This window comes from Sus scrofa, chromosome 1 (genome assembly GCF_054392235.1).
Source record: "Sus scrofa isolate SSC_HxYL_T2T_F1_AM1 chromosome 1, Sscrofa_HxYL_maternal_Yorkshire_Landrace_v2.0, whole genome shotgun sequence".
NCBI classification, from domain to species: Eukaryota; Metazoa; Chordata; class Mammalia; order Artiodactyla; family Suidae; genus Sus; species Sus scrofa.
Window position 1 is genome coordinate 251,572,125 of NC_139383.1, and position 21,067 is coordinate 251,593,191.

Consider the following 21,067-nt stretch of genomic DNA (forward strand, 5'->3'; position numbering starts at 1 on the left):
CTGTCCATTTTATAGATGATGAAATAAAAAGTCAGACAAGGACAGGATTTGACCAACTTCATTCTGCAGCTAGGGCCAGAACTGGACTGGAATCCAGGCTCCTGACCCCCAGGCCAGAGCTCCCTTTGGAGCCCTCACTACCCTTGCTGACATTAACCCTTTCGTGCCTGAGGGCTCCATATCTCCAGTGCAATTTTACCCTCAGAGGTAGGGAGTGGGTCTAATCCTCTTGTTCACAGACAGGGAGTATGACAGAGTGGTGAAATGCATGGGTGTTGGTGTTGGCACCTGTCATACACGAGCTTGGGCACATTTTATTTTATTTTTATTGGTCTTGGGGGGGGGCACATTTTAAGCCTCAGCCTCATCAGCTCTGAAATGAGGATCATTTCAGTACCACCTTTCCAGGGCTGTTGTAGGAATTGAGTGTTCTGGCAGGTGGTGAAATAGAGATGAAAACTAGGAACTGATCACAGAGCCACAGCCCTCTGTGGCTACTTGGTGCAGCAGGAAGAGAGGGCCTGCCTGGCTTCAGAACTGCCCAGGTCTCAGGTGATCTCAGTGGTTTCTCCCCGCCTCACCCCTTTCAACATCTTGACCGCTTAGTGGGGTCAACATCTTGACCCATTAGCGGGTACCAGGCCCTGTGCTAAGCTCTGTATGGGTGGAATAGTCTGCCCTCTGCGCCCCCTTCCTCCATGCACACCACCCATGGCTTTTGGAGGCTGAGTCTGGGTCATCCCTCCTGGGTCATCACAGTGCCCTGAGTGGTGTCTCACTGAGGAACTATGTTCCTGGAGTTCCCTGGTGGCCAAGCACTTAAGGATCTGGTGGTGTCACTGCTTTGGTGCCGGTTCTGGCCTGGGAACGTCCACATGCCCCAGATATGGCCAAAATAGGAATTGTATTCCTGCTAAAAGGAAAACAAAAAAATAAATAAATTCCTGCCCTCTTCGAGTTTACATTCTGGTGGTGGGGGGTGGGTAGTGCAAGCAAGGTACAAAGAGGAAAACCTTGGAATATTAGATCTATTTAAATTTTTTGTTAGGATTCTCTTCGCTTCATTTATTTATATGTATTGCTTATAGATTCCCTCCCGCCCCCCCAAAAATGAGGTCACTCTTGGGCATTCAAGGGGGTCGTGTAGCGGGTACGCAGGACGGGGCACAGCAGTCAGTCCAGCTGTGTGACCTTGGGACATTCGCTGCATCTCTCTGAGCCTCAGTTTCTTCGTTGTCATTTAGGCAAATCAGCAATTCCAGCCTCCCTGGATTCCATTGGCCGATGAAAAGAGAGTATTTTGTCGGCGGGGCAGCCGGGACTGGGGCAGACGTGAGGGCGGGCGGGAGCGGCGCCCCGCTGACCCAGAGGACTGTGGGCTCGGGGCTTTGCTGTGTTACACAAGCCCGCCCAGGTGGAAGCCTCGGCTGGGGGCACTCATCCGTCGAGGGGAAAGGGGCGTGGGGAGGCGGTTGGCTCCGCCAGGAGCTCTAGGGCGCAAATGCGCTGCTGCAGCGCTGCCTGAGGTGGGGCGCGGCGCGGCTAGGCGCGCGGGGGAGCACAGGGCGCGGCGGAATCGGGTTTCAGAGCGCGGGTGACTCAGGGCGCGGGCCGGGCCGGGATCCTGCCCGCTGCTGCCGCTGCCCCTGCCCAGCGCCGCCTTTGTTCCCGGCAGGAAGGGCGAGCGGCCCTCGTGCAGTGCCCGATTGCGCTCTGCGGAGCTTGGCGGCCCAGTGCCCTCGAGGGCTCGCGGACCTGAGAGATGGCGTCAGGGTAGGACTCGCTGCCCCGCGCCCCCCTACCCACCCCCGCCCTCTCCCGCGGCCTCACTTTCTTCCCCTCGGCCACTTTTGCAGGAGGGACGCTCAGTGCTGGCGCTTGCTGTTGCTGCTTTCCATCTCCGCGCTTCTCCCCGCTGTCACCCGGACCCGCTCCGCAACAGGTAAGCTGCCTCGCCCGAAGGTGACACCAGCTGCCTCAGGACCCCGGGAAGTTGATTTTTGGCGGCGGGCGCTGCTGCGGTGCGCGCCTCATTCCTGGACATAAAAGGGAGTTCTCGCCGCTCGGTGCGCACTGGCTGTGCTGCCGCGGCTTCCCCTGATGGTGCAGAGGGTTCGAGGAGGCGAATGAGAGTCTCTAGGTGACTGGAGCCGGTGGAGCGCTGCCCAGGCACCGAGATGTGTGAACTAGGCGCGGTCTCTCCATTCCTGGGCAGAGAGGGACTTTGGAAGCACTGTGCCAGCGCCAGCAGCCCCGTGGGAACAGCTAGCTCCAGCTCCTCCAGCGCCCGCGCTCAGGTCGTGGGTGCCGGCTGGCTCATTGTAAGAGCAGATCTGGTGCTCTCTCTGTACACAGGTGCGGAAGCACGACCGCTAGCAGAGACACCTGGCGCTTTGCCTCCCAAGAAATAACGGAACTGAATTGCCCTGACACCTAACTTAGTCCTGAGTTACCTGGAGGGTTCCATCCATCGTGGGCAGTGGCTCCACGGGTGACGGGAAGAGCTATGGACTGGGAACCAGGGGATCTGGTACCTTCTATTCCCCGGGGCTGACTTTCCCCATCAGAACTCAGAGACTGTTCTATGACCATTAGAACCTGTTTAACATAGTTTTGTCTTAAGGTGTGTCAGGCTGCGTGGGCTTGAATTGTGGCCCCTTTGGTGCCATTGGGCAATGAATTTCACCACTTGTGCTTCTGTTCCCCCATCTGGAAAGGGGGAATACTTAGACCACCTTTCCTCCTAGGGATGCTGTGAAGATTAAAAGAGATATTAGAAATAATATGCTTTCCACACCATGGCACATACTGGGCACAAAAGAAGTGATCCCAACTACAGGTTGATGCTTGCAGTAGCTGGGTTGGAAAGCAAAGCAGGCATTTTTACAGAAGAGGACACTGAGGGTGAGAGAGGCTGAGGATTGGCCTGTGCAAAAGGCAGGACTTGGGCTCAGATCTCTAGGTTCCAGTCCTTCCCCGCTCAGCCCTTTTTCCATGCAGTTTTGCAGAAGAACTATGCTTTGCAAATAGTCTCTGACCGCTTTTGGATCTAGGAGTTTATTACACAGTCTCAATAGAATAAGCATGTGGGGAGAGGAGGGAACAACCTCTGTCTCTCTGAAGGAAACTGAGGATTACCTGGGTGCCATGGTTAACTCTTTGTGTACTGGAGGAAGCCTGGGACAGTCCAAACCATTGTCTCCTTGGGAGTAAGACTTAAACACAATGACAGCTTTTCCTGCCAGCGCGTCCAGCCTGGCATTTCTTGCAGATCAAAGGGCAGCTGGAGCCCAGTTTTGGCTTCTCAGCCCCTTGGCCCATGTTGGAACATTGCAGTTTTGCATATGATATAGAGTAGGGCCAACTTAGCAGCAGAGGGCAGCTTCGGGTTCTGTGGTCTTTTGTGAACTTTGCTGCAACCCCCAGCCCCCAAAGGAAGAAAGTTCTGGGGAAAGAAACTTTGGTGTTTCTTTCTTCTTCTGCATTTGTAGGCTGGATCCTGATGCCAGGTTCAGAGCTATTTTTTGAACATAGAGGAAGTCCTGTGCCTATCCATAATGTAAAAGGTGTACCTGAAACCCTCAGGAGCTGAAAAGGGTCTGGAGAGGGCCGTTTGTAACTGATGGGTGATTGATGGGTAGACAGTGTCCCTCTGGGACCCGGAGAGAATCTTCCTAGACATGTGAAATATCCTCGTGCAAACGAAATCTTGCATGCAGTTTATTAGTAAGGCTAACACTTGTAAACTACTTCATATGTTTGGTGACACATTCATACTTGATTCATCCAATCCTCACAATTACTCCAGGAGCTGGGGACTGTGCTTCAGATGAGGAAACCAGGCCTCAAATCTTAAAGCTTCTTGGCTCCTGGGTATTGTGTGGCCCACCCTTTTAACGAGGCCTTTGTCAATGGGACTCTTGTCTCCCAGATTGATCCTTGTGCCCCTAATGGATGATGGCTGAACTAGTAATGTTACAGTGTCATTGGAATGCCTGCTATTTTAGAGGATAAGAAGGTTTTTGTGGGGAGAGGGGCGGTTGTGTCACGAATAGTTTATTCCTGATAACAAATTGCTGATGTGTGCAAATTATTTTTTTAAATCCTTTATTATGAAACATAACATCCATTTAGAAAAGTTCCCACTGTAGCTCAGTGGGTTAAGAACCTGACTAGTATACTTGAGGATGCAGGTTCAATTCCTGCCTTGCTCTGTGGGTTAAGGATCCGGCGTTGCTGCAAGCATAACGTAGTTCATAGGTGTGGCTTGGATCCCACATTGCTGTGGCTGTGGCCTAGGCTAGCAGCTACAGCTCTGATTTGACCCCTAGCCTGGGAACTTCTGTATGCTGCAAGTGTGGCCCTGAAAAGAAAGAAAGAAAGAGCACACAAGAATACAGTCCAGTGATTTCTCATGAAGCTAACATTCATGTAACCAGATCAAGAAATAGGATAGCCCTCCATCCCCTCAGAGGTAACTATCACATTAATTTTTATGGTGATGGCTTCCTTACTTTTAATAAATAACATAACTTAAGTACCTAAGCATATATTCCCAAGTTCTAAAGTTCCACTTTTTTTTTCTTTTTTCTTTTTAGGCCACACCCACGGCATATGGAGGTTCCCAGGCTAGAGGTCAAATCGGAGCCGGAGCTGCCAGCCTACCCCACAGGAACACGGGACCCTTAAGCCACTGAGTGAGGCCAGGGATCAAACCTGCATCCTCATGGGTATTAGTCAGATTCATTTCCACTGAACCACAGCAGGAACTCCAAGTTCTACTTTTCTTGATTTTGAACTTTATACATATAGGATGTCTTCTTTGGTATCTACCTTCTTTCACTAAATGTGAAGTTTTGAGATTCATTTTTGTTGTTGCATATGGCTATAGTTAATTCATCTTTGTTGCTGTATAAAATTCCACTGAATTCATTTACTATACATTATTTATCCATTTACTTCCAATGACACTTGGGTGGTTTCTGTTTTGGGTTAATATCATAGTAGCATGTCTCTGAACCTTCTTACACATGTCTCTTGGTGCACATGTGCATGCATTCCTGTAGGTTCTACATCTAGGAGTGGAGTGCTGACTGACAGGGTACACGAGTCCTCCAAATGAACAATGCCAGCATGTTGTCCACTACAGTTGTGTGTGTTCACAGCCACCAACCTGGTATGAGGTCTGTTTCTTCCATTCTCACCAGCATTTGGTCTTGCCACTGGGCTTAATTTCAGCCTTTTTAAGGGATACACATTAGAATCTTACTGTCATTTTAATTTATATTTTCCTGGTTATTAAGTTGATTTTCTTTTCATATATTTATTGGACCTTTGGTTATCTTGATTTATTTTGTTTAATTGAGGTGAAATTCACGTAACATAAAACTAGCCATTTTCATGAATGACAATTCAGTGGCATTTAGTACATTTTCAGTGTTGTGCAGCCTTCATCTCTAGTTCCAAAACATTTTCATCCCTACCTGTTCCCCCCATCTCTACTCCTTCAGCTGGTGGCAACCAATAAACTGCCTTCTGTCTCTATGGATTTGCCTATTTTTTATATTTCATACAAATGAAATCACGTAATATGTGATCTTTTGCATTTGGCTTCTTTCACTTAGCATAATGTTTTGGGGTTCATCCATGTTGTAGCATGTATTAGTCCTTCATTTTTAATTAGTGAATAATATTCCATTGTATGAACACACCACCATTTGTTTACCCATTCTTCCACTGACATTTGGCTTGTTTCCTCCTTTTGGCTATTATGAATAGTGCTTTTATGACATTTGGGTGCAAGGATTTGAGTATGTTTTCAGTTATTTTGCTTGTATACTTAACAGTGGAATTGCTGGGTTATATTATGATTCCATGCTTAAATTTTGGGGAATTCCCAATCTCTTCTCCACAGTAGCTGAACCATTTCACCTTTCCACCAGCAGTGTATAAAGTTTCCAATTTTTCCATCTTCCTTGTCAATACTCGTTATTTTCCAATTTTTAAATTACAGCCATCTTAGTAGGTATAAAGTGGTATCTCACTGGAGTTTTTATTTGAATTTCCCTAACAACTAATGATGTTGAATGTCTTTTCATGTGCTTCTTGGCCATTTGTAGGTCTTCTTTGGGGGATTGGATCACAGCTTTTCATGTGCTCCTTTGGGGAATCATCTCACTCTTGCTGGTGGCCAGCTGATACTCTTTCCTGAGTGAGAAGAAGGGGTAAGAGTCACACCTAAGATTTCACATCACTGGCCTCCTGTCTTACCTGTGCCCCAGCCTGTAATGAGCTCCTGTTGCTCACATACCATTAGAAGTTGTGATGAATACAAGTGATTGTAGTATTTTAATTACTGGCTAAATTTTTGGTTTTCTCTAAAGTCTGGAATGCCTGTGGTAGTGTAATGCCCTGTTTATGTGTTTTATAGCAGGGGGAAGGCTGAAAAGCCCTGACACACTGGATCACTCACAGCTCACTGTGTATAGTTGGGATTGTGCAGGCTCCTTGCCTTTGCACAAGGTATGAACAAATCTCCCTGTGTAGAGTACACTTTCTCACCTTCTCTTTCTCTCTAGGGCCTAGTCCTACCTCCCAGCTTAAACAGCACCTTTTCCAGGGTGCCTTCCTTGCTTCTCCCCAGCTGAGCTTTCTTATCACTAACTCTCACCCCCAACCCTTTAGTTGTCTCTCCAGGCACAGCCACTACTTCCCTGTACTGTCAATATGTCTATTTATCTCTCCTTCCTATGGGAACACCTTGAGGGCATGGGTCATATCTCATTTGTCCAGAGTTGGCCAATTAGACTTGGGCGGTTTTGTCATTATGAAAAATAGTGTTGCTGGGAACATCTTTAGACAATGACCTTTGTTTTCTTTTTGGATTATTTCCTTTGACTTGATTCCTCCAAACAAGTTTGCCCATTGAAGAATAGAACTAATTCGGAGTTCCCTTCGTGGCTCAGTGGTTAATGAATCCAACTAGGAACCATGAGGTTGTGAGTTCGATCCCTGGCCTTGCTCAGTGGGTTAAGGATCCAGCATTGCCGTGAGCTGTGGTGTAGGTTGCAGACACGGCTCAGATCCTCCATTGGTGTGGCTCTGGCATAGGCTGGCAGCTACAGCTCCAGTTCGACCCCTAGCCTGGGAACCTCCATATGTCACAGGAGCGGCCCTAGAAGTGGCAAAAAGACGAAAAAAAAGAAAAAGAAAAAGAAAAAGAAAAAAGAAAAAAATAGAACTAATCGGTTAGTTCTTAATATATATTTACTTGGATCTTTCCGAGCTACAAAGTGAATCATGCTGCTCCCTAGATTAATTGCGCTTGCTGGGTTCTCATTGTCCCTAGGATGGAGTCTTGCTCCTTGCCTCCAAGTCCCCCTTGTGGTCTGGCCTCCACCTGCCTCCCAGTCTCCACTCAATGAAGTTCCTCTTGAGTTGGATTCACATCAACCACTGGCAGGTTTCTGGATGAGAAATGAGATGTTCTACCTCTGACTTTGCATGGGCCAGTCCCTCTTTGAGAATACCCTTCCCCTGGTTCACCTTCATCCCCGACTTCATCCTTTAAGATTCCTCTCTAGGAAGTCCTCCTGCTCTACCAGACATGCTGGGTATCTCATACTCTGTATCACCATCTCTCAGTCACTGGGCTCCTCAGACTGGACCATGATCATTAATTACCCATCTGTGTCCTCTACTACATGGGAACTTCTGAAAGGCAGGGACTGGGTCTTGCCCAATTCATAATCCCAGAACCTAGCACAGGGCCTGGCACAGAATGGGTGCTCCTCAAACTCTTTCAGTGAATCAAAGAGGGAGTAAATGGGCAAGTCTAGCCTGTGGTCTAGAGATGATGCGCCAATTTACCATGTCTTCTGTGGAGTCTAAGTCATCCTGACTTTTCCATGGTTCTGCCAACTCTGGAGTGGCCGTGGCTGAGTAATCAGGGCACATTATGGGGCTTTTAGTTTACTTTTCTTTAATAACTTTAATAACTATTTAAGTTGGAATTTGCACTGTTACTTTGCTCTGTATCTTTTTTTCCATTACATCTATTTGTATAAACAATTTATTTTCTAGCTTATCCTACTCATCTGATTCCTGAAAGCCTCCATTTTGTCAAAAGTTGTTCGTTTGTCTTTCCATGCTAGCAGAATATATGAGCTTATTTTTGAATTTTCTTTGAATGTCTACAGCTTGTCTAAAATGGACCTTCAGTTACATAGATTACATAGAGTGTATTCTGAGATCAGTTCTTTTCCAAAGTGGTACCCAGGATTCCCTGAAATACCAATTAAAATGTGAGCTATTCCTCCATCGTTGTGTTGCTTCTGGTTATCATGTAAAATTTTTCTTCTAATGATAGATTTTTGTGTGTGTATGAGATCTGTATACTCTTGGTCACTTTTCTGGGAATATGTGTTGTTTTTTTAAAAAAATTCCGTATGGTCTTGATAATCATCGCTTTGTAATGTGGTTTAAAATCTGGTAAGGGACATCCCTCTGCCTCCTTCATTAAGCCATACATTCTTTAGCATACACTTATTTATCACATAATTTTCTCATGATATGATTGGATCCTGGGAGTGTCATAGTGGTAGTGGGCAGGTTAGGATTCAAAAAGGGGGGTAATCCTACAATAGGATTCCATTTAAGACATTAATATGCAGTAAGGAGAACAGATGAGCACCTAAGGCTTCAAAGCCAGGGGAGTGGGTTGTGGGGCCTGAGCTATTGCTGTTGATACAGAGGCCATGGAAGCTGAGATGGGTCAGAGGTACTGGGAGGGACCTGGTTTTCTCAGTGACCACCTTCCTTGCTCCACCTCAAGTCAAGAGAAAAAAAATCTAGAGTTAGATCAGAACCTAAAGAAGGCCCAGACCTCTTCCTGGGCAAGATCTAATGAGGCAAGACATGAGGCCTAGGTTACTTAATGAGTACAACCCACCCCTTATCTCCAAACAGAATCACCTCAACTTAACCAACCCAACCCAACCCAACCTAAGCCAACTCAACTTAGTTCAACCTAATCCAACCCAACCCAACCTAATCCAATGCAATCCATCCTAACACAACTATATTCACTGGAATTCATTTCACACTTGTTGCATGCCATGGGCCACTTGAAGGACTATACAGGGCAGAAAATTGTCCTGAGGGCCCTGATATCTCTCTCGAGTGAGTAGGAGCCCTGACTTCAGGTGTTGGGGGGGGGCACTTTTTGGGTTTGGGAAGCTTGGCTAGAGTCTGGCTTGCAGCCCTGCCTTACATCTCTCCAGAAGTCACCCATCCTGTCACTGAGGGACTCAAATGGGGGCCCAGCTTAAAAGCCCCCTCTACACCTGAGAGGTCTTGGTAACTAGGCTCTTCTCAAAGCAAGTGTCTGCTGAGGTCCTCAAAACTGCATGTTCTGTGTTGAGGCTGCTGATACAGATTTCTCTCTTTCTTCCCTGTTTCTTGGCTGCCCGCTCTCTCTAAGGCTCATGGGGCCGGGTAGCAGGGTGACTAAAGAGCCACATTGGACCCACTGCCCATCTTGGAGGGACTCACAACCCGGGCGTAGAGACCAGTGTGCAGCAGCTGGCTTGAATGCCATGGAGCTTGTCCTGAGTGTCCTAAGGCAGGTGCCAGCAAGCCCCTGTACTGCTAACATAGGGACGCCCATTTCCATCTGCAGAATAGGGAGGCAGAGGGAGGTAAGCCAGCCTTGAAAGAGATTTATTTTTTCAATAACATTAAAATGTTTTGATAACAAAACTAATGGTCATTGTAAAAATCAAAGTCAGAAAAAAAGGAGTTTAAAACAGTCACATATTACCACTCAGAGATAAACCATGCTAACCTTTGGTGGACTATCTTTTAAGTTTATTTTCCATGCCTAAATATGCTCATAAGTTACAATATGAATAGATCATTCTCTACATTGTATTTTGTTGCTTGGTGTTTTTTCCTTAACAATCATCTAGATACTTCCTCTGGAACATTAAGTATTCTTTGCTATGTCTTTTATAACTGAAATTATATCTCCCTATGTGGCTGTCCCATAATTAAACCAGGCCTTCTTTAGGCTGTTTCCAGTTCTCTGCCATAAACACTATTGTGATGATCCCATTCTGCAAGCTCTGTATTTGACCATTTCTGTGATTATTTCCTGGCACAAATTCCTAAAACAAACTCTTGGATCTAGTGCTGGCCCATTTTTAAAAAGGCTTTCATTTCAGTCTTTTTTTTTTTTTTTTGCTTTTTAGGGACATGCTGGTGGCATATGGAGGTTCCCAGGCTAGGGGTCAAATCAGAGCTACAGCCGCCAGCCTACACCACAGCCACAGCAATGTGGGATCTGAGCCATGTCTGCAACCTACACCATAGTTCACAGCAACGCCAGATCCTTAACCCAGTGAGCAAGGTCAGGGATGGAACCTGCAACCTCATGGTTACTAGTCGGATTTGTTTCCGCTGCACCACAACGAGAACTCCTCATTGCAGTCTTTGGGAAGGCATAGTAATTTATATTCCCCACAATAGCATATGAGAATACCTAGCGCACCCCACCTCTGTCCACCACTGCTGTTTTCTAATCAAAAGGAGGACATGACAACAGCTAAAGGGACAGTGCTAGCATTACTGCTCCAAATTGGTTTTAGTTGAAGGGAATTGGGGATTCCTTTCTCGTCCACCACCCCCATCATTCATACATTTATTTGGTACTGGCCGTGTGGTGGGGCTAAAGGAGAAGAGGGTGTTTCAGGACATTAATATATAAGAATCAGGTCACAAGGACCTTGGTGGTTCTCAATCCTGGCTACATCTTAGAATCACTTAGAATTCCAGAGGAACCTGCTGCCCGGTCCTCTCCACATCCAGGATTCTTAATTTGCCTGGGGTCCAGTCTTTGGCAGATTTTATTTTTTTTTTGGCAGATTTTAAAAGCTCCTGGTGAGACTCTAAAGTGCAGCCAGGGTTGAGAACAAGCAGTGTGGTCCAGCGGCTTCCTTTCAAAGGTGGCCTTCTGGGTCCTGTCCATGGTTGCTGCATAGGTGAGAGGCAGAGCTGCCACTGGACCCCAGAGGGAGCTCTGGGAGCCCACATCCTGGGTTCAGATCTCAGCTCTGCTTCCCCCTCTTGAGTGACCTGGGTCAGTGACCTCTCTTGTCCTTGAGTATAATTTGAGACAGTGATTCCTACGGGGAGGAGTCATGAGAGATGCACAGGGCCTGTCGTGGGGGACCAGTCCAGTACTTCCTTCCCTCCTGCTCCCACATCTCTGTGCGTCCCTTGAGGGCAGGAATCCTATGTTATTTATCCATGTTTCCTCAGCCTCTGACGTGGTACCAAATGGACATAATGAGCGTTTGAATACATTCGTGAATGAATCATTCAAAGCCTGAGACTGTGGGGATCTTAGTGAAAACCCTGGACCGCAACAGAGACTATGTGAGCCTCCACGTCTGCTGGAAGACCACCCCCAGGCATCTACCACGATGATGATAATTGCAGTGGTCCTTGGGGGTGTGTGTGGCTGAAGTGAGCAGGGGCTGGTATAACAGACACATTAGGGACCCAGTACATGTCATGAAAGGAGAGTGAAGCTATGCTCTTCCAGGGCTGGAAAGTTAGAACCATTGCATCCTGTAGAACAGAGCGTCCAAAAGCTGATGACAAATCGAACCTAAATCCATGCAGCTTCAACAGTGTCACACACAGAACCATCTGAAGTTGGGTTAGCCAGCTGCTCCTCCCCTTTCCAGTCGCATAAGCTTAGTACCTGGCTGCTTCCGTCTTTGTTTTTAGCACAAAGGTCTGTCTCCTGCCCTCCATTCTCTCCACTCATCTCCTGTATTGCAGCCACAGGAGTCGTCGAGCTTCTGGCCACTCAGGTGAGGTCCACCAACCAGCACGATCAGCTTCACCTGGGAACCTGGGAAAGCAGACTCTCCAGGCCCACCCACACTGGGGCTCCAGACCCCATTTATCAGAATCTGCAGTTTAGCAAGGTCTCTGGTGATTCACGTGCACGTTGACGTTCGGCAGCCCTGTAAAGCCAGCTCTGATTATGTCACCCCTGCCTCAGAACACTTTGGTAGGCAGCGTCCATATCCTCATCCCCAGAACCTGTGACTATGTTAGGTTACAGGACAAAGGGCAATGAGGGTTGCAGATGGAATTGATATTGATGATCATCTAACGTTAAAAGAGGGAGAGGCGCCTAGGTTACCCAGGTGGGCCCAGGATAATCACAAGTGTTCTTAAAAGTGGAAGGGGAGGCAGGAGAGGAGGTCAGAGGGAGGCACCTAGGATGGGCTGATCACTTGTCTTTGCGGGTGTTGAAGATGGAGGAAGGCGCTACCAGCCAAGGACTACTTGCAGCCTCTAGATCCTGGAAAGAGCAAGAAGATGGAGTTTTCTTTATCGCTTTCAGAAAGGAGCACAATAGGCTTAATTTTTATCCAAGTAAGAGCTGGATTGGACTTGTGACCTAGAGAAAGTGAGGTAACACATTTGTGTTGATTTAAGTCAATTTGTTACAGCAGCCATAGAAAATGATTGTAACACTCCTTAGCGCGGCATTTGAAACCCTCTGAGGCCCCAGCAGTGTGCTGTTTTGGCCTCATCTTCTGGACTATCCCTCCTCAGAGCCTGGTCTCAGACCGCACAGCCCCAGAGGGGCTGGGATGTGGGGGCACCCTGAGAGTCCAAAGGTGAGTCTTCCCTGTGCCCTCAGCACCTAGCACCACGCCTGGCCCTGGCAGGGACTCAGGCAGCACTTGCTGAACACGTAACCCAGTAGTGGAAGCCTGCTATACGCAGGTCCACGGGGGCCACAGAGGGTTCCCTGTACGCTGGAGGCAAATAAGGCAACAGCAAATAAGGCATCAACTTTGATGTTCCCCTGCTCTTTTGTCTCGATGGAGCAAGTTGCTCTCCCTCTTTGGGCCTCAGTTTTTTTGGGAAATGAAGGGGTTGGGCCAGGGGAACTCTAAAAGCACCATTAATGTGCACATTCTCAGATATCCGAGTTCATGCAGCCCAAACTTCGTGGGCACTGGAGGAGGTGCTTGAACTCAGCAGCCCTCAGCCCCGATCTCATCCTTCACCAACGTCCCGTTCCACGGTCAGGATACAGAACCGTGCCCAGCGGCTGTGTGTATTCAGTACAAAAAGGAGGCCACGGCTGCTCTCCTTCCCTGTCTAGTTAAAATGCCAGATTACTCACTCTCCCACAGAAAGAAAACGGGAGGGAGAAAAGGCACCTTTTCTCCCTGCAAAGTTTTTCCATGTGACACATTTTCTAATTTTATTTCAGGTTTAACTGTCTAGAGTAGGTGGCCCCGTTTCAGCGTCTCCCCGCCTCCCCTTTTAGAATATATGAGCTTCCCGTGGAAGAAGTGGAATGGTTTTGCTTGTTGCACATTTATGAGTGTGCACTGCTATCCAGTTACGGCTGCATGTCTTCATCTTCTCTGCTGAGGAAGTGCTCTAAGGTGCACAGCACTAAGCTAGTGGCAGGATTCCTGGGGCCTGGACCCTCTATGGGAAGCTCGACCGAGTCACTTCCACCATTGGATTTACGTATGTAATCTGCAAAGAGGGGAAAGCGCTGGGTCACCACCGAGACCATATGGCCCGTTGGAAGAACTGGTGGGGGGGCTCCATTTCTAGTGGTAGTTTTGTTGGTGACTTTGTTGGAGTAATTGTGTGCACTTAAGTATTGGCCATCAGCTCTGTCATCTCTAAACTGTCGCTCTAGTGCATGGGATGGCTGAGAAATCTTTAGCACCTGGAAAGAGTGTTGCAGCTTTGCTTCAGAGAAATTGATCCTCCCTTGGCAAGGTCTGTTGCTTCCAGTCTCTTCCTTCCATCCCTTCACCCCACTGGGTTCAAGCCTGTGTCGTGCTCACTAATGGACTGTCACAGCAGCTCTCTGCCTTGGCCAATAGGTCCTCCCATCGTTCCATCCTCTAGGGCATCTTCTCACTGCAATCCAAGTGGTAGGTCCCATCATGTCATGTTCCTTTTTTTTTTTTTTTGCCATTTCTTGGGCTGCTCCTGCGGCATATGGGAGTTCCCAGGCGAGGAGTCAAATCGGAGCTGTAGCCCCCAGCCTACACCAGAGCCACAGCAACATGGGATCCTTAACCCACTGAGCGAGGCCGGGGATCAAACCTGAAATCTCATGGTTCCTAGACAGATTCGTTATCCACCGAGCCACAACAGGAACTCCTCGCGTTCCTTCTTAAAACCCTTCCCTGCTTTCCATGACAGCACCTTAAAGTCCACTCTCCTCAGGCGGGAGCTCAAGGTGTCTTCTCTCCAGTCTTCCTGGTGCCCTGGCTCCAGCCATTCTGAGTTCTTGACTGGCGTCGGAACTTACTGTACATCTCCTCCTCCCACCTTTGATAGTGCTACCCATGGTCTGGAACATTCCCCGCCCCTCCCTGCCCCCGTGGAAAGCCTCTTTCTCCTTTTGGCCTTCATAGGCTTGGTGTTCAAAGTTTAGTCCCTGTGCTAGCAGCACTGACACTGCTAGGGAGCTTATTAGAAATGCAGGGTCCCAGGTCCCGCCCCAGACCTGTCAGAGTCAGAATGTGCACCTTACCCTGGCCCCTGGGTGATGGGCATGCACATGGAAGTGAGACGTGGGGCTTGCAGTGCTAGGGCTATGGGGTCAGGCAAAACTGGTTTGGTTCTAGGCTTCGTACCTGCTAGCTGGTGATCTTGGACAATTTATGAGTCCTCTTCTAGCCTCAGTGTTCTCATCTGTAGAGTGGAGATAATGACAGTACCTCCCTCAGATGAGCACATGGAGTCATGTCGCCAAAGATCTTAGCCCAGTTCATGGCATACCATGAACTCTCAATGAAGGGTAGTGGCCATGGAGACAAGGTTCAAACTCAGTGCTAACTGACACAGTCTCTAAACCATCTGGTGGCTTCTCTCAGCTTTGCTTCTGCTTGCTTCCTTCCATCAGAATCACTTGCAAGTCCATCTCGCCAAGGATGGGGAGGGCTGGGACAATGCCATTCACCTTTGGCATTCAGAGTTATTGACCGTCCAGTGGAGGGAGAGAAACAGCCATACTCTGATGCAGGAAAAGTGAAATGTAGTTACGCAAGGACTTTGTGAGTATGGTTGGGTGGGTGTTGGGTGGGACTGGGTGCCATGAGTTTCTTGGTGGAAATGTCCCTCCTGCCTGTGGTAGCCTGGTAGGTTTTTCATTCATTCATTTGTTTACACACTCTAGTTAATAAATATTTATTAATTGCCTACTATGTGCAAGGCAATGTGGTATATACTGGGCATAAAATGATGAAAAGGTGGACATGTTTCCTACCCTCGTGGAGCCTCCAGTCTAATGGGGGACACAGACACTAAATAAAGGTTGTACAAAAACCCCTAAATGTCCATGGAGAATAGAAAGTGTTATGAAGAAGCAGGGAGCAATGAAAGCACATACCTGGCCACTGTAATCTGTACTGAGATGTCAGGAAAGTCTTCCCAAGGAGTGACATTTAAAAGGAGACCTGAGGAGTTCCTGTCGTAGCTCAGTGGTTAACAAATCTGACTAGGAACCATGAGGTTGTGGGTTTGATCCCTGGCCTTGCTCAGTGGGTTAAAGGATCCGGCATTGCCATGAGCTGTGGTGTAGGTTGCAGTCGCAGCTCAGATCCTGCGTTGCTGTGACTGTGGTGTAGGCTGGCGGCTGTAGCTCTGATTTGACCCCTAGCCTGGGACCCTCCATATGCCGTGGGAGCGGCACTAGAAAAGGCAAAAAGCTTAAAAAAAAAAAAAAAAAAAAAAAAAGGAGATCTGAGATGTCAATAGATTTAGCCAGGAAGGGGTGGGTGGGGCTGCTGGATTAAAAGAAAAGTAGAATGTTCCAGATAGAGGCAATAGAATAAGGAGAGGTTGGAAGCAGCCACTGGTCACTGGTGTGGCATGAGGCCTGAGCAGTTTACTCCATCATCATCGTAGGGGAGGGGAGGCTGGAGTGGGATGGGGGCTTTTGGGGTGCGTCTCCAGCATGAAAGCAGAACCTCCATCCATTGGCTTCTCTCCAGAGCCTGGCCCTGGGTGAGCATCTTGGCTTCCACATCCCTTGGGACCTGCTCAGTGCTCCTAGCCCAGGGTGCATGGGCTGAGTGCCTCTGGTGCTCCTTCCTGCCCTGCTCCTGCCTGTAGTTATTCAAGAGTTAACAGCTTCAGGGAGGGGTCGCAGGGTCTCCCCCTTTGATGATGCCCAAGGAAAGCACACGTAAGAGACTTGCAGTAAAATGTAAGGGAAGCAGAGCTGAGGGAGAGCCCTAAGCAGAGTCTCTGGTCCTACCTCAGCCACCTGGAGCCTCCCAGGCCATCACAGCTGCCTGGCTGAGAGGTCGTGAAGGTCACCCGGGGGAAAGGATTCTAAGAATTACCCTCTGCAGTTAGTCTCCAGTTAGTCTTGGCTTTGAAAAGCTTCTTCCTGTCTGTGAAATGAAGGGGTTGGACCAGCTCTGAGGCTCATCCAAATCTGATATTATCTCTTTTGATTTTGTCTCTCCCTGGATCTCTTTGTTTTTAGAATGTGCATCCACAAGCACAATACAGAATGCTCTCTCCAGGGAACAGGGAGATACTGGGGAGAATAACCCGAATGGGAAGTTTTTAGATGTTTTCATGTGGAGAACAATTCCTTTAGAGGTGGTGGGAGATGGGTGATTGTTACCCCTCCTGTCCAGGCCATTCCTTTAGAGACCTGATTCTCAAACTGGGTATGCTTATGGTCTTTGGCTGCGTGACAGTGTGCAAAGCCACATTGTTTATTTCCTGCATCCATTTTACTTAGCATTTGGTAACTTGGAGAGTCTAGGAACAACTGGGAACATTTTCATACTAAACAGCCTACAATTATTATGGAGTGGAGCACAAAACTTAAGTGCTTTTAAAGATAAAGCAGGAGACTTTACTTAAATTTCCAAACTTTGGGGGCCTCTTTGACTAGATCCAGGCCCTCAGATATAGGGCCCGCTCTCTCTGAAAGTAGGATACTTTAATGGAGACGATGTTATATATATATATTTGAAGTCCCGAACTGGTCGGGGATGCTTGGAATTATTGTAGCAGGTGCCAGAACCCACTCTGTGTAAACATTTCCTCCATCAGCAGTTCCCTAGCATGGTTGTGTGTGGAAGGGTCTATTGACATGTGTTTTTTTTTTTTTTTTTTTTTTTTTTGCTATTGATAAGATGAAGATCACCGCTCTCCACAACCCTTGTACTAGAACTGTCAACTCCATGAGGGAAAGAATTTGTCTGTCCCTGATGGATCCCTAGCACCTAGAACAGTGCTGGCATGCAGAAGGTGCCCAATAAATGTTAGTGAAATGAATAGATGTAGGTGTGTTTGTGGCTGTAAGAAGCTTCCCTCTCTCAACCTGCATTTACCTTTCCAGGAATACGTGTGAGGGGTACATGAGTGCAAGAAGGTTGCATGGAATGTGAAAAATGCTGTTCATGCATATGCATGTGGGAGACAGGCCAGTCCCACTTAAGTTCAAGGCTTCTAAGAATCCCTTTGAAAGCAGCCTCCTACCCAGCATGGTCCGTGCTGCACAATGGCTCCTCGTGGGAGAAGCCACAGTTCACCATTCATGTACCTAGGAGAGCTGGGGCTCCTGAGCTTAGGGCCCTCTGGTCCCCCAAACACCTCACTCCGTCAGAACCTACTAGGGATCTTGAGGACTCTGTTGGACCTTTTGAGGTCCTCTATCTGGCTGTCCTAAATTATAGATGGGAAGATGGAGGCTCAGAGAGAACAAGGGGCATGAGTGTCACACGCTAAAATAAAGAAGAACTGGGTCTTCTGATGTCCAAGGGGGTGGCATCACGCCACCCTCAAATTCTCAAGTGCTGCTTGATCATAGAAATATCTGTCTGTCCCATCCTCAGAGATGTGGTAGGAAAGACAGGGGACAGGGATTGACACATGCCGAGGGCCTCTTCTGTGCCTGGCAGCACATGGTTAGAGCTGAACTTTGGAAACATCAGCTGGACTTCAGATCCCAGTTCTTGCATCTATCAGCTGTGTGACTTGGGCAAATTGCTCAAAAGGCAGTTTGGTTCCCTTGTCTGGTTGGGGGTGGGGGAATTAGCAGAGGTCCCACCTCCAAGGCTGTGTGAGGTGCTTAGCATAGAGCCTAAGATGACAGATCCTTTGTGGGTGAGAGTTCCCCACAAAACCATGAAAACCTCAGCCTGTGCCCAATAGCATCACTGAGGATGACACATATTGAAACATACTGAGGTCTGGGCCTCCTCCCCAGAGGTCCTGATTGGGGTGAAGCTGGGCATCAGTCTTCTAAAGCCCTCAGCTGGTTCTTCTGCCCAGTCAAGAGCTTGGTGCTGGAACATTCATGCCAGGAAGGCACGGGACACATCTGTCCTGTTCACCTGTGAATCTCCCACAGTGGCAGTGCCAGGCACTTGGTGGCTGTGCTTGAGAATATTTGTGAATGAATGAATGAACAAATAGATGAATAAGATGTGTTTGGTGTATGAGCTGGGTATTGTTGTCTCTATGTCTATGTAAGGAAATTGAGGCTCAGAAGTTAAGGAACTGACCCAAGGTCACTGGCTGGTAAGTGATGGATGAGGCTTTGCATGCAGGTCTCTCTGGCACAGAATTCTGGGTCTTTCCCTTGCACGTACTGGGCGAGGCTCAAGGCTCATCCTCCTCAGGCCTCTCAAGGTCACCTTCAGTTTCAAGGTTCCAGTTAGGGGCATCTCCTGGGTACCCCTCTGGGGAGGCCCCATTCCTTCTCTCATTACCCTGGGGGTGCACAGGCTCTTCCTCCAGCTAACATTTGGAGGCTATCAAGCTGTACTTTCATCTAGATTAAACAAGAGTCAGCCTGTTTCAAAATATGACTTCAGGGTCACCATCTGTTCTGGCTGTTCCCTTAAACTCAAATCCCATTTCAGAGCCAAACAGGGGTCCAGCACCCCGCAGAGAGCAGGTCTCTGCACCGAGAGCAGGAAGATCTGTGGAAAGAAGTAGTGTGTTTGATAACAGCTGCAGGACGAATTTCTCATGTTGTTTGTTTCCCCCTATTCATCGGCAGCGAGTTGTCATATGTGTGGACCACAGGCCCCCACTACAGACTAGAACACATCCGTTCCCATATTGGGCACCTACTGTGTACCTAGTACTTCCTCATGCCTCACCTTAGGGCAGTGGGTGAGAGTGGCCTGGATAGCCCATAGCTATGGGAACATGACCCGCTGGGCAAGTGACATTATCCGTCTGGCCTCAGTTCTCCCTCTCGGGGACCCTGGACTGAAGTCCTTCCCAGCTCTGACGGTAACCTCAACTCTCCAGGCCTCCCTCAGCCTGGTCATTGTAGGTGAGATTTCACAGCGCCTGCTGAGACCGTGTGCTCATTCTGCCAGCTGCTTGCCTGCCCTGGCTGAATTCACACACGATCATCTGCTGGGACGCCCCAGGCCGTTCCCAGGGCAGCTTGATTTTGCCCAGGGTGTAACATGCCAAGTGCTGAGAGGCTGCAGGAAAGTATGTCTCCTGCTGTTGCCAAACTGCCGCCTTCGCTCCACATTCCAAATCGCCCAATTCCACCCTCTCCTTGGCAAGGAAAAGGCAGGGGCCTGACTGCCGGGGCAGCAGCTTGAGGTGAAGTGGCGATGCCTCCTAAAATGGTCAGTAGCAGCCTTCCTCAGAAGCCTTGCAAGTCACCCCATTGCCTGTTGCATAAATTTGAGTCTCCTTGGCTTGACATTCAAGGCTCTCCCTAATTTGGCTCCAGTCTGCTGAGTGGAAAAGTGATTAAGAGTAGAAAGAGCTGAGAAGGACCTCAGATGACGCACATATGGATCCCAACCACCCCAGGTACCAGCTCTGCAACCTTGACCTCCTTCAGCTGCCATCCATTCATCTGCAGAGTGGGAGAGCAATGATCCCCACCTTATCAAACTTTCCTGAGAGTTAATGAGCTGATGTTGGCTTCATACTTCTAAATCTGAATGTATCTGGATTCATAATTCTCTCCTTTCTGTTTTAATGTTGGAGGTTGCCTAAGAGGCCCATTGCTCCCAGCCCCTGGGATCACTCACATATCCCTTGGTTTCCTAACTGTAGGGTTTGCTTATGCTCTGCTTGCTCCACGAGGTTCACCTGTGCAAAGCCTTCCAGTCCCATCTCCATTGTCCTGTCCTTCAGTTCAGGCACCTGCATTGCGCTCTGTGTGTTTGTGTCGTGCCCCGTCTACTAGGCTGAGATCTACTTGGGACCAGAGTCTGAGTCCTCTTGATTGCCCAGAGTCCAGCCCCAGGTCCAGACAAGGTTGGCCATTGGATGCTAGTCGTGGACAATGCCAGAACCCTCGCCTGGGACCAGGATAGAATGAAAGATGGCGAGGTCCACTCTTGCCTTCCCTTCCAGGATCCATCCTCTTGGGTCATTGGCTGCATTCTCTTGGGTCTGGCACAGTGTAAATTAGGACTGCATTGATACATGCAGTTAGCAACTCTTGAAGAGATTCTGTGGACCATGTGGTATCAACCATGCCAAAGAACTCAAGAAAACCCAAGCACATGCCTCACTTAGAGAAAGCTCCAGAATTACTCTTTTAAGCTCCTCCCTCCATTGATGCCCCTCCCACCCCAATGCCTTAGATCGCAGGACGGGAGGTGGGGGATGCAGTGAGGAGCAGGAATCTTACCCTACTGCTCCCAGGACCTCGAGGGCTGGTCTGATCCATCCCATCTTGCCCAGTGGCCCCAGCTCATGCCCTAGCTCCCAGATAGGCTAAGAGCTGCCTCGCCGAGGCCTCCAGCCAACTCTCAAGAACCTAACGGTATGTAAGGAGAAGGGGAAGCTTACGTTGTTCACAGTTCCCATCCAGACCCTCGTTCCAGGGAGGGGGAAGGTGGAGGCAGCTGGAATTCAGTTTGAAGTCTAAGAGGCCAGTGTGTCTTAAGAGCGGCACGCCCAACTCCGTCGGTGGGTAAGAGCCAAGGGCAGGCATTTTTTAGAGAGCTGGTCATTCTGAGCCCTCTTGCTTAAGGGTCAGCCA

General features: G+C 48.5%; 1 protein-coding gene and 2 long non-coding RNA genes across 7 annotated transcripts in view; 2 read left to right on the plus strand and 1 right to left on the minus strand.

The window, feature by feature from the left end:
- Positions 1-1,325: 1,325 nt before the first annotated feature.
- The window catches only part of COL15A1 (collagen type XV alpha 1 chain), a 111,265-nt gene continuing 91,523 nt past the window's right edge, over positions 1,326-21,067 (plus strand). For 2 of the 4 annotated variants that reach the window (XM_084990850.1, XM_084990864.1), the window contains exons 1-3: positions 1,326-1,526; positions 1,676-1,773; positions 1,857-1,942. In XM_084990850.1, coding sequence (XP_084846976.1) covers positions 1,763-1,773; positions 1,857-1,942 — 97 coding nt within the window. In that variant the 5' untranslated portion in view covers positions 1,326-1,526; positions 1,676-1,762. The remainder of the gene's footprint in view (positions 1,527-1,675; positions 1,774-1,856; positions 1,943-21,067) is intronic. The other 2 variants (XM_084990841.1, XM_084990857.1) reach the window with 1 other exon arrangement.
- Positions 1,498-7,235, minus strand: LOC146407108 (uncharacterized). Its single transcript, XR_014824610.1, has 2 exons — positions 4,717-7,235; positions 1,498-4,168 (listed from the first exon to the last, which is right to left on the minus strand). It is a non-coding gene; the product is annotated as an uncharacterized LOC146407108 (long non-coding RNA).
- Positions 5,066-6,530, plus strand: LOC146407109 (uncharacterized). Of its 2 annotated transcripts, none has more exons than XR_014824608.1 (3): positions 5,066-5,183; positions 6,120-6,224; positions 6,431-6,530. It is a non-coding gene; the product is annotated as an uncharacterized LOC146407109 (long non-coding RNA). The 2 variants fall into 2 exon arrangements; XR_014824607.1 differs by having other exon boundaries at positions 5,066-5,176.